At 36.1% G+C, this 19,229-nt stretch overlaps 3 protein-coding genes, 1 long non-coding RNA gene and 1 pseudogene across 5 annotated transcripts; 3 read left to right on the forward strand and 2 right to left on the reverse strand.

The window, feature by feature from the left end:
- Window positions 1–2,554: 2,554 nt before the first annotated feature.
- LOC105788713 (GRF1-interacting factor 2) lies at window positions 2,555–5,202 on the reverse strand. 2 transcript variants are annotated; one of them, XM_012615731.2, is made up of 4 exons: window positions 4,378–5,202; window positions 3,961–4,037; window positions 3,251–3,338; window positions 2,555–3,155 (listed from the first exon to the last, which is right to left on the reverse strand). In XM_012615731.2, the coding sequence occupies exons 1-4, from the start codon at window positions 4,426–4,428 to the stop codon at window positions 2,811–2,813; spliced, it is 561 nt and encodes a 186-aa protein (XP_012471185.1). In that variant the 5' UTR covers window positions 4,429–5,202; the 3' UTR covers window positions 2,555–2,810. The 2 variants fall into 2 exon arrangements, with proteins under 2 accessions (XP_012471185.1, XP_012471184.1); XM_012615730.2 differs by having other exon boundaries at window positions 2,556–3,164.
- A 150-nt stretch (window positions 5,203–5,352) lies between these two features.
- Window positions 5,353–7,953, reverse strand: LOC105789677 (non-specific phospholipase C1). The gene is made up of 3 exons (XM_012617044.2): window positions 6,702–7,953; window positions 6,106–6,282; window positions 5,353–5,858 (listed from the first exon to the last, which is right to left on the reverse strand). Exons 1-3 carry the CDS (start codon window positions 7,807–7,809, stop codon window positions 5,542–5,544), a joined length of 1,602 nt encoding a protein of 533 aa, XP_012472498.2. The 5' UTR covers window positions 7,810–7,953; the 3' UTR covers window positions 5,353–5,541.
- Window positions 7,954–8,120: 167 nt separating this feature from the next.
- LOC105788714 (uncharacterized) lies at window positions 8,121–9,012 on the forward strand. The gene is made up of 2 exons (XR_008193705.1): window positions 8,121–8,468; window positions 8,690–9,012. It is a non-coding gene; the product is annotated as an uncharacterized LOC105788714 (long non-coding RNA).
- Window positions 9,013–9,689: 677 nt separating this feature from the next.
- Window positions 9,690–10,950, forward strand: LOC105788711 (acidic endochitinase-like; annotated as a pseudogene).
- A 480-nt stretch (window positions 10,951–11,430) lies between these two features.
- Window positions 11,431–13,284, forward strand: LOC105788710 (UDP-glycosyltransferase 71K1). Its single transcript, XM_012615722.2, is given in 2 exon segments — window positions 11,431–12,102; window positions 12,105–13,284. Coding segments are annotated over 2 exon segments (1,347 nt in total). The 5' UTR covers window positions 11,431–11,639; the 3' UTR covers window positions 12,989–13,284.
- The last annotated feature ends 5,945 nt before the right edge of the window (window positions 13,285–19,229 follow it).

Genomic DNA, 19,229 nt, shown 5'->3' on the forward strand with positions numbered 1-19,229 from the left:
TGTTCACCATAATGTTGTGCACCTGCGCAGCAGTCACTAATTTAACTATAACTCGAGTTACGAAACTCGAAATTTAGATCCGTAAATTTTCCCTGAAACTAGACTCATATATTATCTTACCATAAAATTTTTAGAATTTTTGGTTTAGCCAATTAGTACAGTTTATTCATTAAAGTCTCCCCTGTTTCACTGTCTGATGGTTCTGACCTTTATTCATTAAAAATCAATTTTCTCACTAAGGAATCTAGAAATATAAATTATAACTCATAATTATTTTTGTACAATTTTTAATGAAATCATTCTGTGAAATTGTATGCCATAAAAATATAGTTAAAATAAATTTTTCCTCATTGGATTTGTGGTTCCGAAACCACTGTTCAAACTAGGCCCAAAATCAGGATGTTACAGGTGCTGCCTATTAGAAACCCTCCAACCCTTTAACTCGTATTTTAACTCAGTTCTCATTGTACATAAGTACAAAATACTGGTGCCGCCATCCATACGCCCTCCACCACTTAAATATATATTTTAACACAAATCATATGCTAATGATGAGGGTATGATTGGGTAGAAAAACAATGGTGGTGCTGCCACCTTATCTCCCTCCACACCTCAACACTATTCAATTCATACCATTTTGATATTTAAACATTGTTTTTGTATTATCTACCCATTCAAATCTTTCCTCCATTTTGCGAGGTCATTACTACATATTAAAACCTTCTATTCAGTTTCTATTAATTAATTCATCATAAATAGGTCACTTTTTCTCATTTTCACTAAGCGCAAATTATGGCTTAGAAGATCCCCAAATTATGTTCAATTATGGCTCTGGTTTTGACCCTCTCAGCCATGCAAGTAGGAACATGATGTAACTATTACTGTTCAAAGTTTGCGTCCCTTAACCATACTTGTAACAATTCTCAAGATGAATACATCAATGTTTTAAACTCATAAACTCAAAAGTCTTTTCACAAGGTGGTAGTCTTAATACTGTGCTTCCTCATTCACTCATTTGGATCCTCTTCCTCTTTTTTGTATTCAAAATTTTCCGCCATGTTCCAATTTGGATCTTCTTCTATTTACCTACATAAAACATGGATGAAGCTCAACATTTAAATTATCCATTCATGGCAGACAAGTCATTCTTTGTTTCCTATTACGTTTTTGCAACTCAACGCTCAATGCAGCAGTCCTCTTTGCACTGCTGTTAATGCAAAACTTATAACCAAATTCTCATATGTTTGTGCTCACATCATTCTCCAAACATTTAATCCTTTTCTCGAAAATTCGAATTTAAATTCATCCTTACCAATTTTTCGTTTTTAACATTTAATAAATTCATTCTAATTTCTCAAAAATTCTATTATGTACATACCCGAAACAGTGCCATTAGTTGTACTGGAAATTTTGGGTGTTACCGTTTTTCTTTTAATTGTCATAAATAAATCCACATTTCTTATTTTTAGGCTTCCATTTTTTTTTCAATTAGCACTGCCATGTTGATGACATGATTGTGAGATATGATGAAAAAATGATAAAACAATAAAATTTATAAAAATATAGAGAATAATATTTAAAGTTATTATCTCCTCTACATGTCATGACATGTTGAGGGAAATGATAAAAAATTATTAAAATAAATTAAAACGATAAAAATTATAACAATATGGAAAAATATTTTATAATAAAATTAACAGAAACCCTTTTATAGATATGAAGATTATGCAGTAATAGGGAAAAATAAAAGCAAAGACACAAAGAAACTGTAAAGAGATGCATTGTGGGAAGGCTGTGTTTAGGTGGGAAGTGTTTGGCAGGCAATGGATTAAAATAATTTCTTTTATAATTTTATAATTTTTAATAATCTTTTACATTTCTATATTTTATTAGCATTTTAATAAATTTTTAATATTTTCCTATATATTTTAATTTTTATTGATTTTAATTATTTTTTATCATTTTTCCACCACGTGTCACAACCACGGCGTGACACGTGGCAAAGATAATAACTTTAAAATTGATAAAAGAAATTTATATTTTTTTTCTGTATTTTCAAATAATTCTATATGTTTATATTTTATAATTTTTTTAATAATTTTCTATATTTTTAATTTTTTAAATAAAATTTAAATATTTTTATTGAGTTTTATCATTTTTCACCATATGTCACAACCACAACGTGGCACTGTAAAATTAACACTCAAAGTGTCTTTTTGATGCGTTTTGAGAGTTCAAATATTTAATTGAGTGCAAGAAAGAAGAAAGAAGATTTAATTGTTGATTTAGAAAAAGTTTTACCCCTCAAACCTACTTATTGTTGTTTTTATAGGTAAGATGGAGAAAATATGCGCATTGGAGTAACATTATGATGCTTTTGTGTTTTAATTTGAAGTAAATTAATGGGCAAATGTTATATCTGGTTAGGCTCTTTTGATGGAATAATGTTGAATTAGACTCACAGAAGTATTTAGATTTAGTTATTGAACAAGTTATGTCAAAAAAAAATCAAGAATTTATTTTTAATCCAACTCAAACTTGAATACCACATGTGCCATTTGACACATCGCCATGCAAGCTACCAACTTTGAAACCATTATTTAATCAATAATAGCCAATATATTGCGGAGAGATTCAGAAGCGCAAAACAACAAAGTCAGAGATGACAAAAGAACCAAAGTTAACTCCCCACATGTAGTAAGCCCCTACCACTTTTCATACCAGCAAAACATAAACAGATTATTAGAAGCTAAGTACTGGAAGAGCTCTACACAATATGAACACCAGGGTATTAGCCATGTATACATCATTCAAGCCCTCATGTTATCACGCCCATACGACGATTTTCGGAAACCTTCACCACCACCATCTTCCGAGCTATCTTGTTTGTTTCCTTGAATGTTCATGAAATTGTTACCCATACCAGTTTGCACCCCGAGATAAGTGCCACTAGGGGCAACAGATCTTAACCCAACTTGTGGCTGGTTGAACTGCTGCTGCTGGAGATACACGGACTGCTCTGGTTGCTGCTGCTGTGGCTGATCATTCAAATGGAAAGGCAACTTTGGGGCTAAGAAACAGGGATGCTGCTTAGCCATTGCAGCTTGTGCAGACTGAACATGCTGCTCTTGTGGTATTGCAGACTGTGGAGGCATCTGCAACGGCTGCAATGTTTCATAAATAAGTTGAAATAATATGCATTCTTGGTTTTTCCAAAGATATTAAACGGAAGAAATCTCCGAGACACAACCTGGGAAGATGCCGATGCCGATGCCTGTGGTTGTGAATCAGCAATTTTAGCTAGATACATTAGGTTCTGCTGCAGCTGTGCTTGATACCTGAATCATATTTTTTTTTTCTATATAAAATGAGAGAATATATCATAATTTACAGTACTGGTTAACCAACAGTAATACACAAAGACTTAAAAATATACAGATCTACCATAGTTCTTCCACCATGACAGTCACTGTTCTTCAGCTCTTCAAATTATAGGCAAACCAATGGCAAACAATCATTCATCTCATCTTTAAAATATAGATGACCAAGTGTTTATCGGCTGTTGTTTTGCAGTTTTTGCTACATCATCTTTTAAAATGTATCTTCGATAACACAAAAATGCTACAAGTTGAGCACTAAACTAGCACTGAATTGCACATACAACTTAATAACTTCATTATCAAAGAATAATGTTTCTGGTGAAGAACTCAATTTAGGGGCTGACCAGGAACACCACTCAAAGATTTGCCAACCAATAGGGGGTCTATTACCATTTAAAGGTGAAATGCAAGAAAAAAGGGTCTATAACAACTGGTATAATGCTGTAAGTAATGGAAGAATGACGTGATCTAAACATTCAGCTCAACGACAAAAAATGGACAGCAAAGGGCCTATAACAACTGGTACAACGCTGCAAGCAAAGAATAAGAAGAACAATATTTAAAGAAAGGGGCCACTCACGAGGCACTCTCAGCCAACTTTCCCTGGTTTTGGTTCTCCATTATTGCCATAATCAACTCCTTATTCTCGTCCAGGTACTACAAGATACATGATCCATTATCGTATCAATATTCGCACAGATAAATAGATATAATTTTTTCTCAACAAATTACGCTTGTTTCTTTAATGGAAAATCAACTGTTGAGAATAAATTTAACTCGTCCAAGTAAGAAAACAAATGACATGATCATGAAACTGTGGTAAATATGATGAAGAACGCCAAGAACCCAAGAGAAATCTAGTTTGATTACAAATAATACATACAGTAAACAATGCATGCAAAACCCATCAATAGAAAACCCATTAAACATCCAGTCAACCAAAATGCATATACATATAATGGGGCGCAATGCTGTAAAAGAAAAAAAAAAAGAAAACCTTTTGAATCTGCTCAGTGGTGATGTTCATCAACTGTGGAGGCTGCTGCATATTTTCCTCTTCACAAAAGGAAAGAAACCCAAACCCTAAATTTTCTTTGAAACGGAAATAAAGATTGAAGAAGGGGCCAAAGTGGGGTGTTTTGCTCCACACTGAAACGTGTATTTTTGGCTTTCACTCTCTGTTTTATATATTGGCTTTGCCTCTGCTCAACATATGTTCGATTTCAACCCGCAACAAAAATATATATATATACTACTAAAACGACAACGTTAGGTATCGTTAAGTGACCAAAAGTGGTGCCGTTTTAAGTTTCTTTCATGAAAACAGTGGTGTAAATTTTGAAAGAGAAAAAAGAACATAAAGAAGAAGAAGAAGAAGAAGAAGAAAAGGGGAAGGTGAAAGATGAGGTACGTATTGAGGGTGAGATTGGATTCATTCTTGACGGAGGCCGCAACGGCGTCGTCTCTGGGTATCTACTTTCCTCTACAAGGATTACATGGTTGCCCATGAATCCATCACCCAACAGGTACTCTCCCATTTTCCTTTTTCTTTCATAGCATATTGGGTGCCTTTCGCTTTCTTATGGAATTTATGAATTAATTTTAGGCTTACAGATTTAGCTCATTTGCAAAAGTTGTTGGAGGTTTGGCAAGATTGGGTATTATTTGATAGTCTTTCATCCATGTGGTTGATGCTGCTGCTGAATTTTTCCCCCTATGCATTTGCAAGTTGAAGGAGGCATTGCGTTGCACATATAGCTGTTTGGAGGATTGTAGATGGTTATATGAACAGTAAAGGAATATGTTGGTTTGGTTCTTTGTTCTGGTTCGGGAGATAAGAGTGTTACAGATCTCTTGTGGATCATATTTCATGGTCTAAATTAACCCAATCATAGGTGGCTTGCGTTAAGAGTAGAATCTTGTGTTGTTTGGTAGGGGAAGAGAAAATGCTGTCTTCGATGAAAAGGCTCGATTTTGATACGTAACTAGTAAAACTCACACTGCTTGCTTATTATACCTGAATAAGTACAGTTGACTTCAGTCAATGATATGAAGCTTTGATGCTAGTATACGTGGCATATTACCTATAAATATGTATAGAGAGTACCGTAATAATTTAGAACTATATTTACATTGGGGCGTAGATGATCGTATGGAAGGACTAATAGGCTTCCACATGTTGACCCCGATCCTCGATTCGACTGGTAAGAGAAGGCCTCATCGTAACAATTGCAGATTCATTAGCTCCGGCTCTTATAGCAGCCTTTCCGGCTTCCAGGAACCTCTTGACTGCATCCTCTACGTATCGGTTGGCTTCACCTACTCGCATGCTTTTCCCAATATAAGGGTAAGTATTGAGGACGTAATCACCATTGAGCTGTGATGCAAGCTGAACCAGCTCAACTTGGAATTCTGAGAGGCTAGCATCTTCTTTTGGCCCCCATGGCCTCAATGAAGTCGTCACCTCTGGAAGAGTTTCTGCATCCAAATTCCTAGATATATTATAAACTGTTTCGGCCAAATTAAAAGCATTTCAACTCTATATCTGACAATTATGAGACACGATATGCTTTTGATATTTGAAATCAAAACCACCTTTACTTCTTCAGGGGACCGTGTGGGTGAAAGCTACGATTTTAGGGAGGAAAAGGATAACAATCCCGAGCAATGCCAAGAGCGAGCACAGATAAAAGCATTGCATAAAGAACATGGAATTTGAGCATACCAGGACAGTCAGTTCGTGGAGTAGTACGTAGCTTAAAATAATTTTCAAATGTAGCAGCCCAGGCATCCCTCTTTGTCAGGAAATTTGAATTCAGGTTGAAGAGCTTCTTCACAGTTGCAGGGATGGAAGAATGTTCAAATTGGGAAGACGGTGTTGGCCCAGTTGGCTCGTGGATCACTGTACCAACACCAAGGGAGAGTTAAAGATATGAAATATCCCACCATTAGAAGCAAAGCAATAATATCCTCTCCATTATCACGTAAAGGACAAGACGTCAAACCAACACCATTACTGATTAACCTCAAACCAAACCTTATAAGCAACCATTTCCGTCAAGCCTTCCTCTAAATGACATTCAATTACTTTCATCTTTGATTTCCTGAACTGTCTTAATCGACAATTAACTTGTACACGTAAAGACAACAAAAATCAACACCATCACAAAAACAAAAAGGAAATTTTTTGTAACAAATTATAAAATTTATTAGCCCATCAAATGCAATCTCATTGAAATAATTTTTAAAGAGGAACCCATCAAAAATATCTAAGCTAATTTGACTTTTAGAAGAAAAAAAACACAGAAAATAAAATCTTACCAGTTGCCTTATCGATCCAGGGAGAGACCAAGAGAGTGGGGACCCTAACACCAAGCCTATTGAACTTGAAATAAAACGGGTCGGGTCCAACTATTCCGTCCGGGTTAGGAACACCCGACACAGGTGTCGGCACGTGATCATAAAACCCTCCGTGCTCATCGTACGTGATCAGAAGCGCCATCTCTTTCCACTGCGGGCTACTTCTCAGTATCTCGTACACCTCCTTCACGAACCTCTGCCCACGCGCCACGTCATGCGACGGGTGGTCGTCGTTCGCCGGAAACTCCTTCACGTCGAAGTAACGCTGCTCCACCACCACGTAATTCGGCAGCTTCCCAAGCCGCGCGTGAAGCCGGAACTTCAAAGCGTAGTTGTGGAATTTGGTCAAGAACTTTAATTTCCTTAGGCTTTTGAAGAAAAGGGTGGCCGGGATGTTTTGGTAATAAATGCCGAAGCTGAGGCCATTTTCGTCCAACGAATCGAAAATCGTCTTTTGGGGGAATCCATGGATGAGGTCTTTCTTGACATTACTCGTCGCCCCAAACGACGTTGCTGAATGAACGTAAAACCTGTTCGGTTGAGTCGAAGCCGGAACCGAAGCAAACCACCGGTCGAAAACGCCGAACTCGTTCGCTAACTTCGTGTAAACCGGTAACCGACTCGGTTTAAATCCGCTCATCACGGTTCTTCCCATTCCTTCACCCATGCTCTCCGCTTGTTGGGCGAAGCCGTTCATTGGAGCCGAGTCAGCAGAGCTGTCGTTCGACCCGAAAATCTGTTCTCTGATCGCTTGAAAAGAGTGGCCTGGGTCGGAGTCAACAAAGAGAGCGTCGTCGGAGACAGAGATAAAGGGGGAGTTGGGGTCGGCGACGTTGACTGGGTTTGACTCTGTGCCGGAGAGACCGTCTATGTCGGGTCGGGTCGATTTGAGCCAACCCAAAAGATGGTCAAAAGAACGGTTTTCCATCACGAGGACGACTAAAGTTTTAATGGGTCCTTTGATTTTGTGTTTCTTTCGGAAATTATAGTTAGAAGTAAGAGAGTGAGATGAAACTAAAAGGCAAAAGAAGAGAACAATGGTGAAGGGTACCCGCCTGCCGGAACTCATATTCCGTCGACCGGTAAAACTAGAAATAGGGTTTCGGTTGTCGGCAAGTTATTTGGAAGACAAAACTGGTAGTTTAAAAAAAGTCTAGTTTTATGGCAGCCTTGTTTCATTCGTAAGTTCTGGGTACATTCAAAGGTACCACAAGTTGCCACGCGTCAATTTCATCTACTTTGTACCTGCTTTGACTTATAATATGAGAAATCAATTAGATAATTAACCCAAAAAGGTTTTTTAAAAAATAATTTTATCTGAAAAGGTTAGGTTTTTCTTTTGGCTAAAATCCTAAAATTTGGGATTCAAAATTAGGGTTTTGTCCTGAAAAAAACTAAACAGAAAATTGGGGATTTTGGAGGAAGAACTAGAACTCCCGATGAATCCATTGACGTTAGTAAAGCGATTGCAAAACATAACGGCAAAAAGAAAAGGCATGGTGACAATGAGGTTCAGCCTAGGCTTAATGGGGATCATGACAGGCGAAACAAAAAATAAAGGAATGAATCAAAATCTTATCCAAGAGAAGATTGTGTTAACAAGGGAGAAAAAAATGGTCAGCCTATAACTGGGTTGAACATGGAGAGAGGGATTAATGAGCGTAAGTTGGGCAGATAAAAGTTTTTCATATGCAGAGATGTGCTTGACCTTTACTTGTATGGTGCTAGGTAAATCTCTCATACACTAAAAAGTCATGATCTACTTACCTTGACCTGGGTTTGTCCTAGCATTTGTTTGAAATATCCCTATTGTTGTAAATATTTAATGAGCAAATGCACAATATTGTATAATTTTTGATGATTTATTGTTGTTTAATCTATAATCCCTCGTACGATATTTCATGAGCATGTTGTGTATAGAACAGAAGTAAGCCTATTTTGTATTGCAGGAGCGGTTTATGTACATTCCCTGTTTGATAGTTAAGACTGTAAGGCCATCAACAGGAAACATCCAAATATTGAGAAGAAAACCTACTAGGATGCAAAATGAGATGAAGCAACCAGCTCCACTGCTTGTATTGTATTGAAGCAACTGGGAAGCGCAACAAGATGTCCAATGATGGAACAAGTATATCCTGGAAAGTTGATATCCATAAAAGTCGATAGCATCAGCCGAAATGAGTTGTTATTGACAACTTATATAACTTCCGTATATAATCTTTATTCATGTTCTAGTCTATCATTAATTCAATACAGTTTGATGTGTTGGTCACTTCAAGTTCTTCTCTGCAAGTAGCGAACATAAAAGAAAACAATTCTCGTTTAACAAAATTACTTAATGCAAGTGAAGAAGGCATAAAGTTCCATAAGTATGTTCTGCACTGCAGCTAAATCTTACTGGCATCCACAAGCAGAGATTGGCTGTATTGAAGAGAGGATAATGAAAATTAGAGCACAATTGGATATGGTGAATGCCGTAGGATATAGGTATTAATTGGATTTGGTCGATATGGGTTGGGTTAATTCGGGTTTTAAAATTTTAGAGTCCTTTGGGGTTCTAGTGATTCAGATTCACTAACTGAGTTTTTAGATGGTTTTTTTCTTTTGGATTGGGTCACTTTTGTTCCTCCTTTGTGTTTGAAACTCGAGTTTGGATTATTTTTGGTTATTTCTTCAAGTCAATCCAGGTTTAGGTCATTCCAAATTCGACACATGTTTGGGTGTGAGGTTGTTAATTTTTTTATGGTCAAATCAAGTTAGCAGAATTAGAATTTGGATTTATCAGATTGGGGTTTTTAGTTCGAATTAGAATTACCAGATCAGTTATGAGAATTAATGTTAAAAAGAAGTCCTAAGAAGTGCCATTAAAGTTGCTGACCTGTAACCTGAAGGTTTCTCTCCTCTCAAAACAGAGTAGACCATAATAGTTTTGTCCATTTCTGTAAGAAACATTAGCGATAGAATTGTAATGTGGGATATAATAGCTTTGTGTTTTGAACCCATTTTATGGGTCAACCAACCCATTGAAGCAACGCAAACTGTTTTACTGTCATTTGCATTGCACTATATTCACCAACATAATTAAAGGTCTCCCACAGAAGACATGGATGGCTATAGTAACCTCGGCTCCCATGCCTCATATACAACAAACTCTCTACGTTATTCCAAGGCTGCTTTTCTCCTATATTTAAGACCTTTTTGCATATACCCAAGCTTCAAAGAAAAAATTGTTTCTATAAAGATGGCAATAACTCAAGCATGGCCACTAGCATTTTTATGCTCGGTCATTGTTTTACTCGTTGTTAATGTTGATGCTGGTGGAATTGTTATTTACTGGGGTCAGAATGGAAACGAGGGGACCTTGGCGGAGACTTGTGCCACTGGTAACTATGACTTTGTAAACATAGCTTTTCTTTCAACATTTGGTAATGGCCAGACTCCGACGATCAACCTTGCTGGTCACTGCGATCCCTACCGTAATGGCTGCACTGGTTTGAGTTCTGACATTAAATCCTGTCAAGCAAAAGGGATTAAGGTAATGCTTTCGATAGGAGGAGGTGCAGGGAGCTACAACCTTACATCAGCTGAAGATGCTAGGCAGGTGGCTACTTATCTTTGGAACAACTTCTTAGGGGGGATATCATCTTCTCGACCACTAGGTGATGCCGTCTTGGATGGAGTCGACTTTGATATCGAAGGAGGAACGAATCAACATTGGGATGACCTTGCAAAGTACCTTTCAGGATACGGAAAACGTGGTAAGAAAGTGTACTTAACCGCAGCTCCCCATTGCCCTTCCCCTGATGCTTGGGTTGGGGGTGCCTTGAAAACCGGTCTATTTTACTATGTTTGGGTACAATTTTATAACAATCCACCATGCCAATACTCATCTTCAAGTATTGGAAATCTAGAAGATGCATGGAAGCAATGGACAACAGACATCCCTGCAACTAAAATTTTCTTAGGACTTCCGGCAGCCCCGGCTTCATTCCAGTAGCCGATCTTACCTCAAAAGTGCTTCCTTCTATCAAAGGTTCCACCAAGTATGGCGGTGTGATGCTGTGGTCCAAATACTATGATGACCAAACTGGATACAGTTCTTCCATCAAAACCGATGTTTAGTTTCCATTTGTATAGGAAATCTTGTACCAATGGCATGCAGTTTATGCTATAATAATTTTTTTAATGTTCTATATTAACAGAATATCAAACTAGAATGCATTCAGCTTTCTGTATATCGTCTGCCATCTCATCTCTACAGCTAATCCTAATTCCTTCACCATCTTAAATGCATTCAGCTGTTGGTCAGTGCTCATAGGCCATGTTACGATTGACACAACGAACCACAAGCTCTCCAGGATCAAGTTCCAACCACAATGAGATATAAACCCACCTTATTGATTTGTTCAGGTTTCCATGTTTTTGTCTATATGCAATTGCTACTAAGGTCAAACAATCTTTAAAAATATTGGTGCAGTAGGGTTTTTCTAATAAAAGCTCCTTTATTTATTTTGCAGTTGAAGTCGAAAGGCAGACATGATAATGCCAGTTTTATATTGAAGTTGATCACTTACCAACCGGTATTATTAATCCTTTTATTAAATACAAAAACGTGTCGGCTTGAGGAATTCAACTTTGTACATTAATCTTTTGTTAAATATAGTTTTCAGTTTCGAATCTGCCAACCCCAGCTAAATGCCTCCTTTTACCAAAAACAAAAAAGTATATGTAATCCAGCTTTTCAATATTTGTTGCCTTTAGGAATATTTTTTTGTTTATCATACTCTTAGTGGAACATGTCCCATATTAAAACCTGTTTGCTGAACTACTTCCAATAAAATATAGAGTACAATAATTGCTACAGAAGTGAAAAACAGCAGGCATCAAACAAGCTGAGAGATGAAGAAAGTAGAGCTCATTTTCGTTCCAACGCCAGGAATTGGCCACTTGGTCTCAACTGTTGAATTCGCAAAGCTCCTGATCGATCACAATGATCGGATTTGGGTTATTATTCTTTCCATGAAGTGGTTTCCAGATGCTGCTTTAGATGCGTACACCAAATCCCTCACTGCTTTGCCACCTGATGGAATCCAACTCATTGACCTCCCTCGAGTGGATCCTCCCTCCAAAGCTCCTTGGAAGTCAGCCGAAAGCATCATAGATTCGTTCATCAAGTGCTACATCCCTCCTGTTAGAAACGCTGTCAGAGACATTGTTTCAATGAAATGTAGCTCGGATGAAACCAGAGTTGCGGGATTAGTTCTTGATCTCTTTTGTTCACCCATGGTTGATATTGCAACTGACTTTGATCTTCCTTCTTATATATTCATCACCTCAAATGCAGCCTTCTTGGGTCTCATGTTTATCTACCAACTCGACATAGCCTGAACAGCTCCGAATTCCAAAGCTCAGATCCTGAACATGTGATCCCAGGCTTTGTCAGTCCTGTCCCTACATATGTTCTTCCATCGGCTGTATTTAGCAAGGATGGAGGTTATGCCGCATATGTCAAAGTTGCTGAAAGGTTCAAGGATGCCAAAGGTATAATAATTAATACATTTGAAGAAGTTGAGCATTACGCTCTTAACTGTTTCTCCAACGGCCAAAACCCTCCAGTTTATCCAGTTGGACCAGTGATTAACCTCAATGGTCTGAGTTACTCAGACTCAGATGATAAGGTCATGAAATGGCTCGATGATCAGCCTCAATCATCAGTGGTGTTCCTTTGCTTCGGAAGCATGGGAAGCTTTAAAGCACCCCAAGTGAAAGAAACAGCACTGGGGCTGGAGCAAAGTGGGTTCAGGTTCTTATGTTCCTTGCGTGTGCAACCACCGCAAAATGATGCTTCAAACATGTTACCGGAAGGGTTCCTGGAAAGGGTCCAAGGGAGAGGGATGATATGCAGTTTTATATCTCATTGTGGTTGGAACTCAATCCTGGAAAGCTTGTGGTTCGGTTTACCAATTGTAACATGGCCTCTGTATGCTGAACAACAGCTCAATGCATACAAGATGGTGAAGGAATTAGGATTAGCAGTGGAGATGAGGTTGAACTATAGGAAAGATAGTGATGAAGTGGTGATGGCGGATGAGATAGAGAAAGCTGTGGGGATGGTAATGGATGGTGGAAGTGAAATGAGAAAGAAAGTGAAGGAAATGGGTGAGATAGCAAGGAAGAGTGTTATGGAAGGTGGAACTTCATTCAATTCTATTGGAAAACTGATAGAGAACATGATAGGCAACAACTGATATGGAATCATAGCTGGTGTCATTGATACTGTTAATTTATTTGTACAACTGACATGGTATCACTGCTCCATTTTTCCTTGTAATAAAACAAGAATGAACGAAGTCTTTTTGTTTACCTTGCTTTTCTTTCTTTTTTATTTTTCACTTTCTTTTAATCCAAATGTAAAGTTTAGTGAAACAGTGCAGGAATAAGTGAGCATCAGAGTTATGATGTCCTTTAGTTAGTCTCTGGACTCTGGTGATTAATATCCATTAGGTTGTATTTTACCTTTGTGAAATATAGATTGATTTAAGCATGCTGGTCTTAATTGTTGCTGTTGTGTTGTGTGGTGCTCCAATGCCCTTGGACGGCCATCTATTGCAGGTATTTAAGGTCGTCAATTTTGAGATATCATGTTAATTTAATCAAATAAGTTTAATCTAAAAGTTATTTCATGAAATATAATTAATTTACGAATATGTTATTCATTATAATTATTTAATAGAGTTATTTTAACCGACATTTGTATTAAAATTAATGTTAAAAATTGCTTTAAGAAAATGAGATTAAATGACTAACTTACCATATGTCAGGACCAAGGCTGTTAAGCACTGAAGACTTAATGTCTGATTAGTCATCTAATCAGTCAAGACTTGTCATCTGATCCAGCGATTGATTGACTGATCAATGAAGACATTAGGATAGCCAGAGTATTTTATTCATTGGCTGATTTGACTTGGGTTTTTCATATGACGTTTCCATAACCAAATAGACTTTTAGGATGTGTTTTATGGATGTGATTTATTGTGCCTCATAGTCATGATCAAATCGGAGTCTTGAGGAAGTTGAGATCGACTTAACTTTGTGGATAAGGCTTGTGCTTATCATTTATCCTTTATAAATTTATGTGTTGAGTTGAAGGAGATTATTTCTACTTTATTTTGCGATAATTATTGAAGATAACTCAAGAAGATATATTTAGATTATAATTGAGAGTTTTACTTTGAGAAGATGTCAATTTTAGCCTTAAAGAGATTGTTGTGCCACACATTTGAAGATGTCTTTTGGTGGATTACTTGTGTACCTTTTACTTGGGATTTTTGCACTTTACCTTATTTTTTTGTGTAAGGGCAGGTTAGACTTAAACCTATAAATTATTTGAAAGATTGTCAAATAAGAATTATTCACTGAGCGAGATTGTTTTCAAAGTATGTTAACAAATCTCTTGTGTTTATTTATCTCTTTTTCTTATGTTCTTTTCCAACTCATGTTCAAATATCTATTTGTGTCTAAATACTTGATTGAGCATCTATCTGAACAATCAAACTTAGAGAGCAAATCAAGAGTCTTACGCCTTATAAATTCTCATAGACGAAAGAGAAAATGAGTTTAAATAACCATTTTAACTTTATTATTTTTATGCATTAAAGTGGAGCTTGAAGTAATTATTATATAGATACGTGTACGTATTTTTCATATATAATATATTTTAAATATTTTAAAATTATTGATAAATTTAAAATACAACACCAAATATTTAGATAACATTACATACTAATTTTGCTATTACTCTATGTATTTTGTGAAAATTATAGGTTTAGTTTCTGTACTTTTCGAATTGGTCAAATTTAGTCATTGTACTTTTTAAATTTTAAAATTTTAGTTCTAACCTAAACAGTAGTTGTTGAAACCATTTTTATTTTGGAAAAAAAAATTAGTTGTCGACTTTAAAAAAGCAAAAATTGGGAGTCGCCACCAATCTTTTATTGAGGTGTGATTGGATCACCTAAAAAATAGTTTTGGTCTACGAGTTTTAGAAAAACGGATTCGGGAGTCAGTTACGTACGAGGAAGAATTAGCACCCTCGTAACGCCCAAAAATTGGTACCAAATTGATTAATTAATGTCTTAAAGTCGAGAGTTTTAAAAATGCGATCCTTAATTAAATTAAATTATTTATTAAGACTTTATCATTTTGAAAAAAGAAAAATATCACACCCAATGCGTTAGGGCACGACATTTTATTCTCTTCAAAATGAGTTAGTCCAAAAAAATCATGTAATAAAATTTAAGAAAATATCTAATTGTTTAAAATTTATGAAGAAATCGCAGTCCAATACGTTAGGGCACAATTTCCTAAAATCCCAAACATTCAATATTTCCTTTATTTTTTTAAAAAATCTTTGTCTCGAGAAATCAACGTGTCACATCCAATACGTTAGGACACAACCTATTGAATTCCCGATGATAAGTTTTATTTTGTTTGATTAAAGAGCAATCCTGGATTGTTAGATTTTACGAAGAAAATCAGAACCCAATACGTTAGGGCTCAATTTTCTTGAAAATCCTAAATACGAGTATTATCTCTATTTTGAAAAACTCTATTTTTAAATTCGAGTAAAAAGATGACGTGGTGTTATAATATATATATGCCACAATAATAAATACAACAATAATAATCAATGGCATAGAAATAATGTATATAAATAAATAAATGAAGTTAATACACATAAAAATGACATGTAAAGTATTAAATAAACGAGCAAAATAATATAAATGAAAACATAAATTAATAAACAAATGAAGGAACTAAATAAAAGAATAAAGAATAAAAGGTACATAATATATACATTAAATTATAAAGAATAAAAGACGTAAACATAACTTACACATATAATTTTGAGTTATAAAATTTATATATATATAAAATACATAATGCATTTATGAAAAAAAATATAAATATATATGTTGACACCATTTTTTTTTTGCTAAAACGGGGTCGACTTGGATTTTGAAAAAAAAAAAAACGAACATGGGAGTCGCCACCAATCCTTTTTTGATGAGGTGTGATCGGTTCACCTCGAAAAGTGGTTGTTTTTAATAAATGATTTGATTTTATTAAAACAACGAATTTGGTTTACGAAATTCAGAAAAATGGGTTCGGGAGTCGATTACGTACGAGAAAGGATTAGCACCCTCGTAACGCCCAAAATTGGTATCTAGTTGATTACTTAATGTCTTGGTGTCGAAAATTAAAAAACTCGAAAAGAATTTAAAAATACGATCCCTCATTATATTGTGTTATTTTAAAATTACTCGAATAAATCAAAATGGAAAATGCCTCCTTATCTCGAAGTAACAAGATGTCACATCCAGTAAGTTAGGACACAACACCTCGTATTTTGAGAGTAAGCTTGCATTTCACTTTTTATTTAAACCTCATTCGTTTTAATTTTAAAAGGATATTCGATTATTTAGGATCAACGCGAAAAAAATCGAAGCCTAGTAAGTTAGGGCACGATTTCTCAAATTTTCTAAATACGGAATATTGCCTTTATTTTTAAAATTTTATGTGTTTGGAAATTTAAAAGGATATTTTGCTATTTAGGTTTAACGAGAAAATCGGGACCTAGTAAGTTAGGGTACAATTTCTCGAATTTCCAAAATGTAAAATATTGCCTTATTTGAAATTTGTTTCGAATTTGGGTAAAAGAATAGCGAAATGTAAAAAACAAATACACATTTAATTCATTAGTCTTTAGAGAAATCGTTTAATACGTAAATGAAATTATACGTGGCTAGATACAATAGTACGACATACATTTGAAATAGCCATGACATAATGTATATAATAAAATGTAACATGCATAACATTGTCACTCATGAATCACAAGGTTAACAAACACAAACAATAATAAGGATAATGTTAACGATAACACAAGTAATAATAATAACTATATGAGTGACATGCCCAACAACAACAATAATAATAAACTACAATAAAGATGATATCAAGGAATCTAACGTTAAAAAAATTGAAGATTAGCAAGTAATTAGATAATGAAATGATAGTAATAACAATGACATATATAAAATACACAAACTAATACATATAAAATAACAATAAATAAAATAAATAATGGTGTAAGTTTGATTAAAAATTAAAAAATAAGTAACTACAAAACATTAATTGAATTATTTAATAAAACTGTTTTTTTTAAATATATATATAAATAGAAGTAATAAAAAACAATAAATAGGCAAGATAAAAAAAGGAAATAATAAAACAAGTAGGGACCGAATTGAAGTCAGGCAAAAAATCAGAGTTTAAATTGTAAATAAATGAAATAGGTTGCTAGGGGATTGAAATAAATTGCGCTGAGGACATGGGGGACCGATTATGCAATATCCCCGTCCCTTATGCGCATTGCTTTGCGCAAGACCAGATTGGAACAGGCGCAAAATTATGTGTCAAAAATAGAAAATAATAAAAAGGTCAGATTGCACCTCAGCGCCAGATGGAGCGACCGAATGCGCAAATTACCTATTAGAGCAAAGAGGCGCAGGTCACCCCCTTCAAACGGCGCCGTTTTGCTTAGTGCATTTAAGCAAAATTTCCATTCTAGCCTCTGTCCTCTTTTTTTCTTTTCTTAGTTTCAAAGCCTTTCCCCCTTTTCTTTCAAGCACCCGACCCTTGGGTTTCTTAGCCCCTGGAGCGCCACCGCCACAACCATAAAGACCGGTGGCCGACGATGAAGGAGAGACCCCCCGGCGGCATGGTCACGACCAACTCCGGTGAGTTTCTCTTCCCCTTATTTTTGCTTTTGATTTTTTTATTATAGTTATTTAAAATAGATTTGCAAAAGAAGGAAATAAAAATAAAAATAAAATAAGATAAGATAACAAATAAATAAATAAATAAATAAGGGAAAATGAAGAGGAAATAACAAGGATTCCACCTTTTTAAAATTTCTATTCGGCTTTTGATTTCTAATGTGGGTAAAAAAATACTAAGATTAGATCCAGGTTTTTATAGACTTATACAACTATTAATAAATTTTTTATCTGCCTATATTTGCCATTACTGTTGGCATGCTCCTGTTATTGCATTTAATTTGCAGAAGTTTCAAGGCCAACGGTGGTGGCAGAGGCATGCGTGAGGAGGCTGGCGGCTAGGGGTGTCAGACGCGTGGAAAGGCTAGTGGCTGGGGGTGGACTTAGGTGCAGCAGTAGCAACAGCAGCTAGGGTTTCCTATTGCAATTTTTTAATTTTGTTGGGCTTTAGGTGTAGGTTTTTATTTTTTACTAGGCCAGCAAATTTGGGCTTCTACAGCTGCCCCTCTTTGTTCGTTTTCGTGTAACGAGAATAGAGCAAAGACTAAGAAGGACCAAATTTGCCTAGCCTTGCTGAGGCTTGACTTCTTTGGGTGCTTCTCTTCAAGTAGCTTCATTCCAATCTACTGTGTCTTGTTGCTTTGATCCATTTTATAGCATCTTTAGAGAGATATGACTTCAATCTACTCTGCTGCGACTCCATGGGGATGAGATTTGGTTTTAATCCGCTCCACTGCAAATTCAGGGAGATAGTATTATTTTTTTCCATCTGCTCCACTACTGCTTAGGGAGATAAGACTTGATGCGATTTGCTCCACTACTGCTTAGGGAGATAAGATCTGTAGTTTTAATCCGTTCCACTGCAACTTCAGGGAGATAGGATTAGTTTCCTTTGTCTGCTCCACTACTTCTTAGGGAGATAAGACTTGATGCAATCTACTCCACTACTGCTTAGGGAGATAAGACATGTGGTTTTAATCCACTCCACTGCAACTTCAGGAAGATAGGATTGGTTTCTCTCGTCTGCTCCACTACTGCTTCTGCTTAGGGAGATAAGACATGTGGTTTTAATCCACTCCACTGCAACTTCAGGGAGATAGGATTGGTTTCTCTCGTCTGCTCCACTACTGCCTAGGGAGATAAGACTTGTTGCGATCTGCTCCACTACTGCTTACGGAGATAAGACCCGTGGTTTTAATCTGCTCCACTACAACTTCAGGGAGATAGGATTGGTTTCCTTTGTCTGCTCCACTACTGCTTAGGGAGATCAGACTTGAGGCGATCTGCTCCACTACTGCTTAGGGAGATAAGACATGTAGTTCTGTCTGCTCTACTACTTCAGGGAAGTAAGATTCGCCGTTGTAACTTTAATCTGCTCCACTGCATCGCCATGGAAGTAAGATTCGCCGTTGCGGCTTCAATCTTTTAAATTGCAACCTTAGGGGTATGAGTAATTCCATTGATCTATTCTCTGGGGAACATGACCTGCGAAATCCATTTCATGGACCTATTTATGCCTAGTGTTTAGGGTGTCATGATTAGAATGAATCAAATGCTCCTAACTAGATGTGTATGTATGATATTTGTAGAATGTCATGAGAATGATCCCTTTTTAATGCTTAGGTTGTCATTACTCGTTGTTCATCAA

This window comes from Gossypium raimondii, chromosome 2 (assembly GCF_025698545.1).
Source record: "Gossypium raimondii isolate GPD5lz chromosome 2, ASM2569854v1, whole genome shotgun sequence".
Classification (NCBI taxonomy): Eukaryota; Viridiplantae; Streptophyta; class Magnoliopsida; order Malvales; family Malvaceae; genus Gossypium; species Gossypium raimondii.

Excerpts from the sequence above, each read along its gene's own strand:
- LOC105788713 (XM_012615730.2), bottom strand. The coding sequence starts at position 4,428 with ATGCAGCAGCCTCCACAGTTGATGAACATCACCACTGAGCAGATTCAA. Across the intron at positions 4,038-4,377 it reads CCACTGAGCAGATTCAAAAG|TACCTGGACGAGAATAAGGA; the intron begins GTTTTCTTTTTT and ends TGTATCTTGTAG. Across the intron at positions 3,339-3,960 it reads AAGTTGGCTGAGAGTGCCTC|GTATCAAGCACAGCTGCAGC; the intron begins GTGAGTGGCCCC and ends AATATGATTCAG.
- LOC105789677 (XM_012617044.2), bottom strand. The coding sequence starts at position 7,809 with ATGAGTTCCGGCAGGCGGGTACCCTTCACCATTGTTCTCTTCTTTTGC. Across the intron at positions 6,283-6,701 it reads CTGGATCGATAAGGCAACTG|TGATCCACGAGCCAACTGGG; the intron begins GTAAGATTTTAT and ends GTGTTGGTACAG. Across the intron at positions 5,859-6,105 it reads TCCACGAACTGACTGTCCTG|AAACTCTTCCAGAGGTGACG; the intron begins GTATGCTCAAAT and ends ATTTGGATGCAG.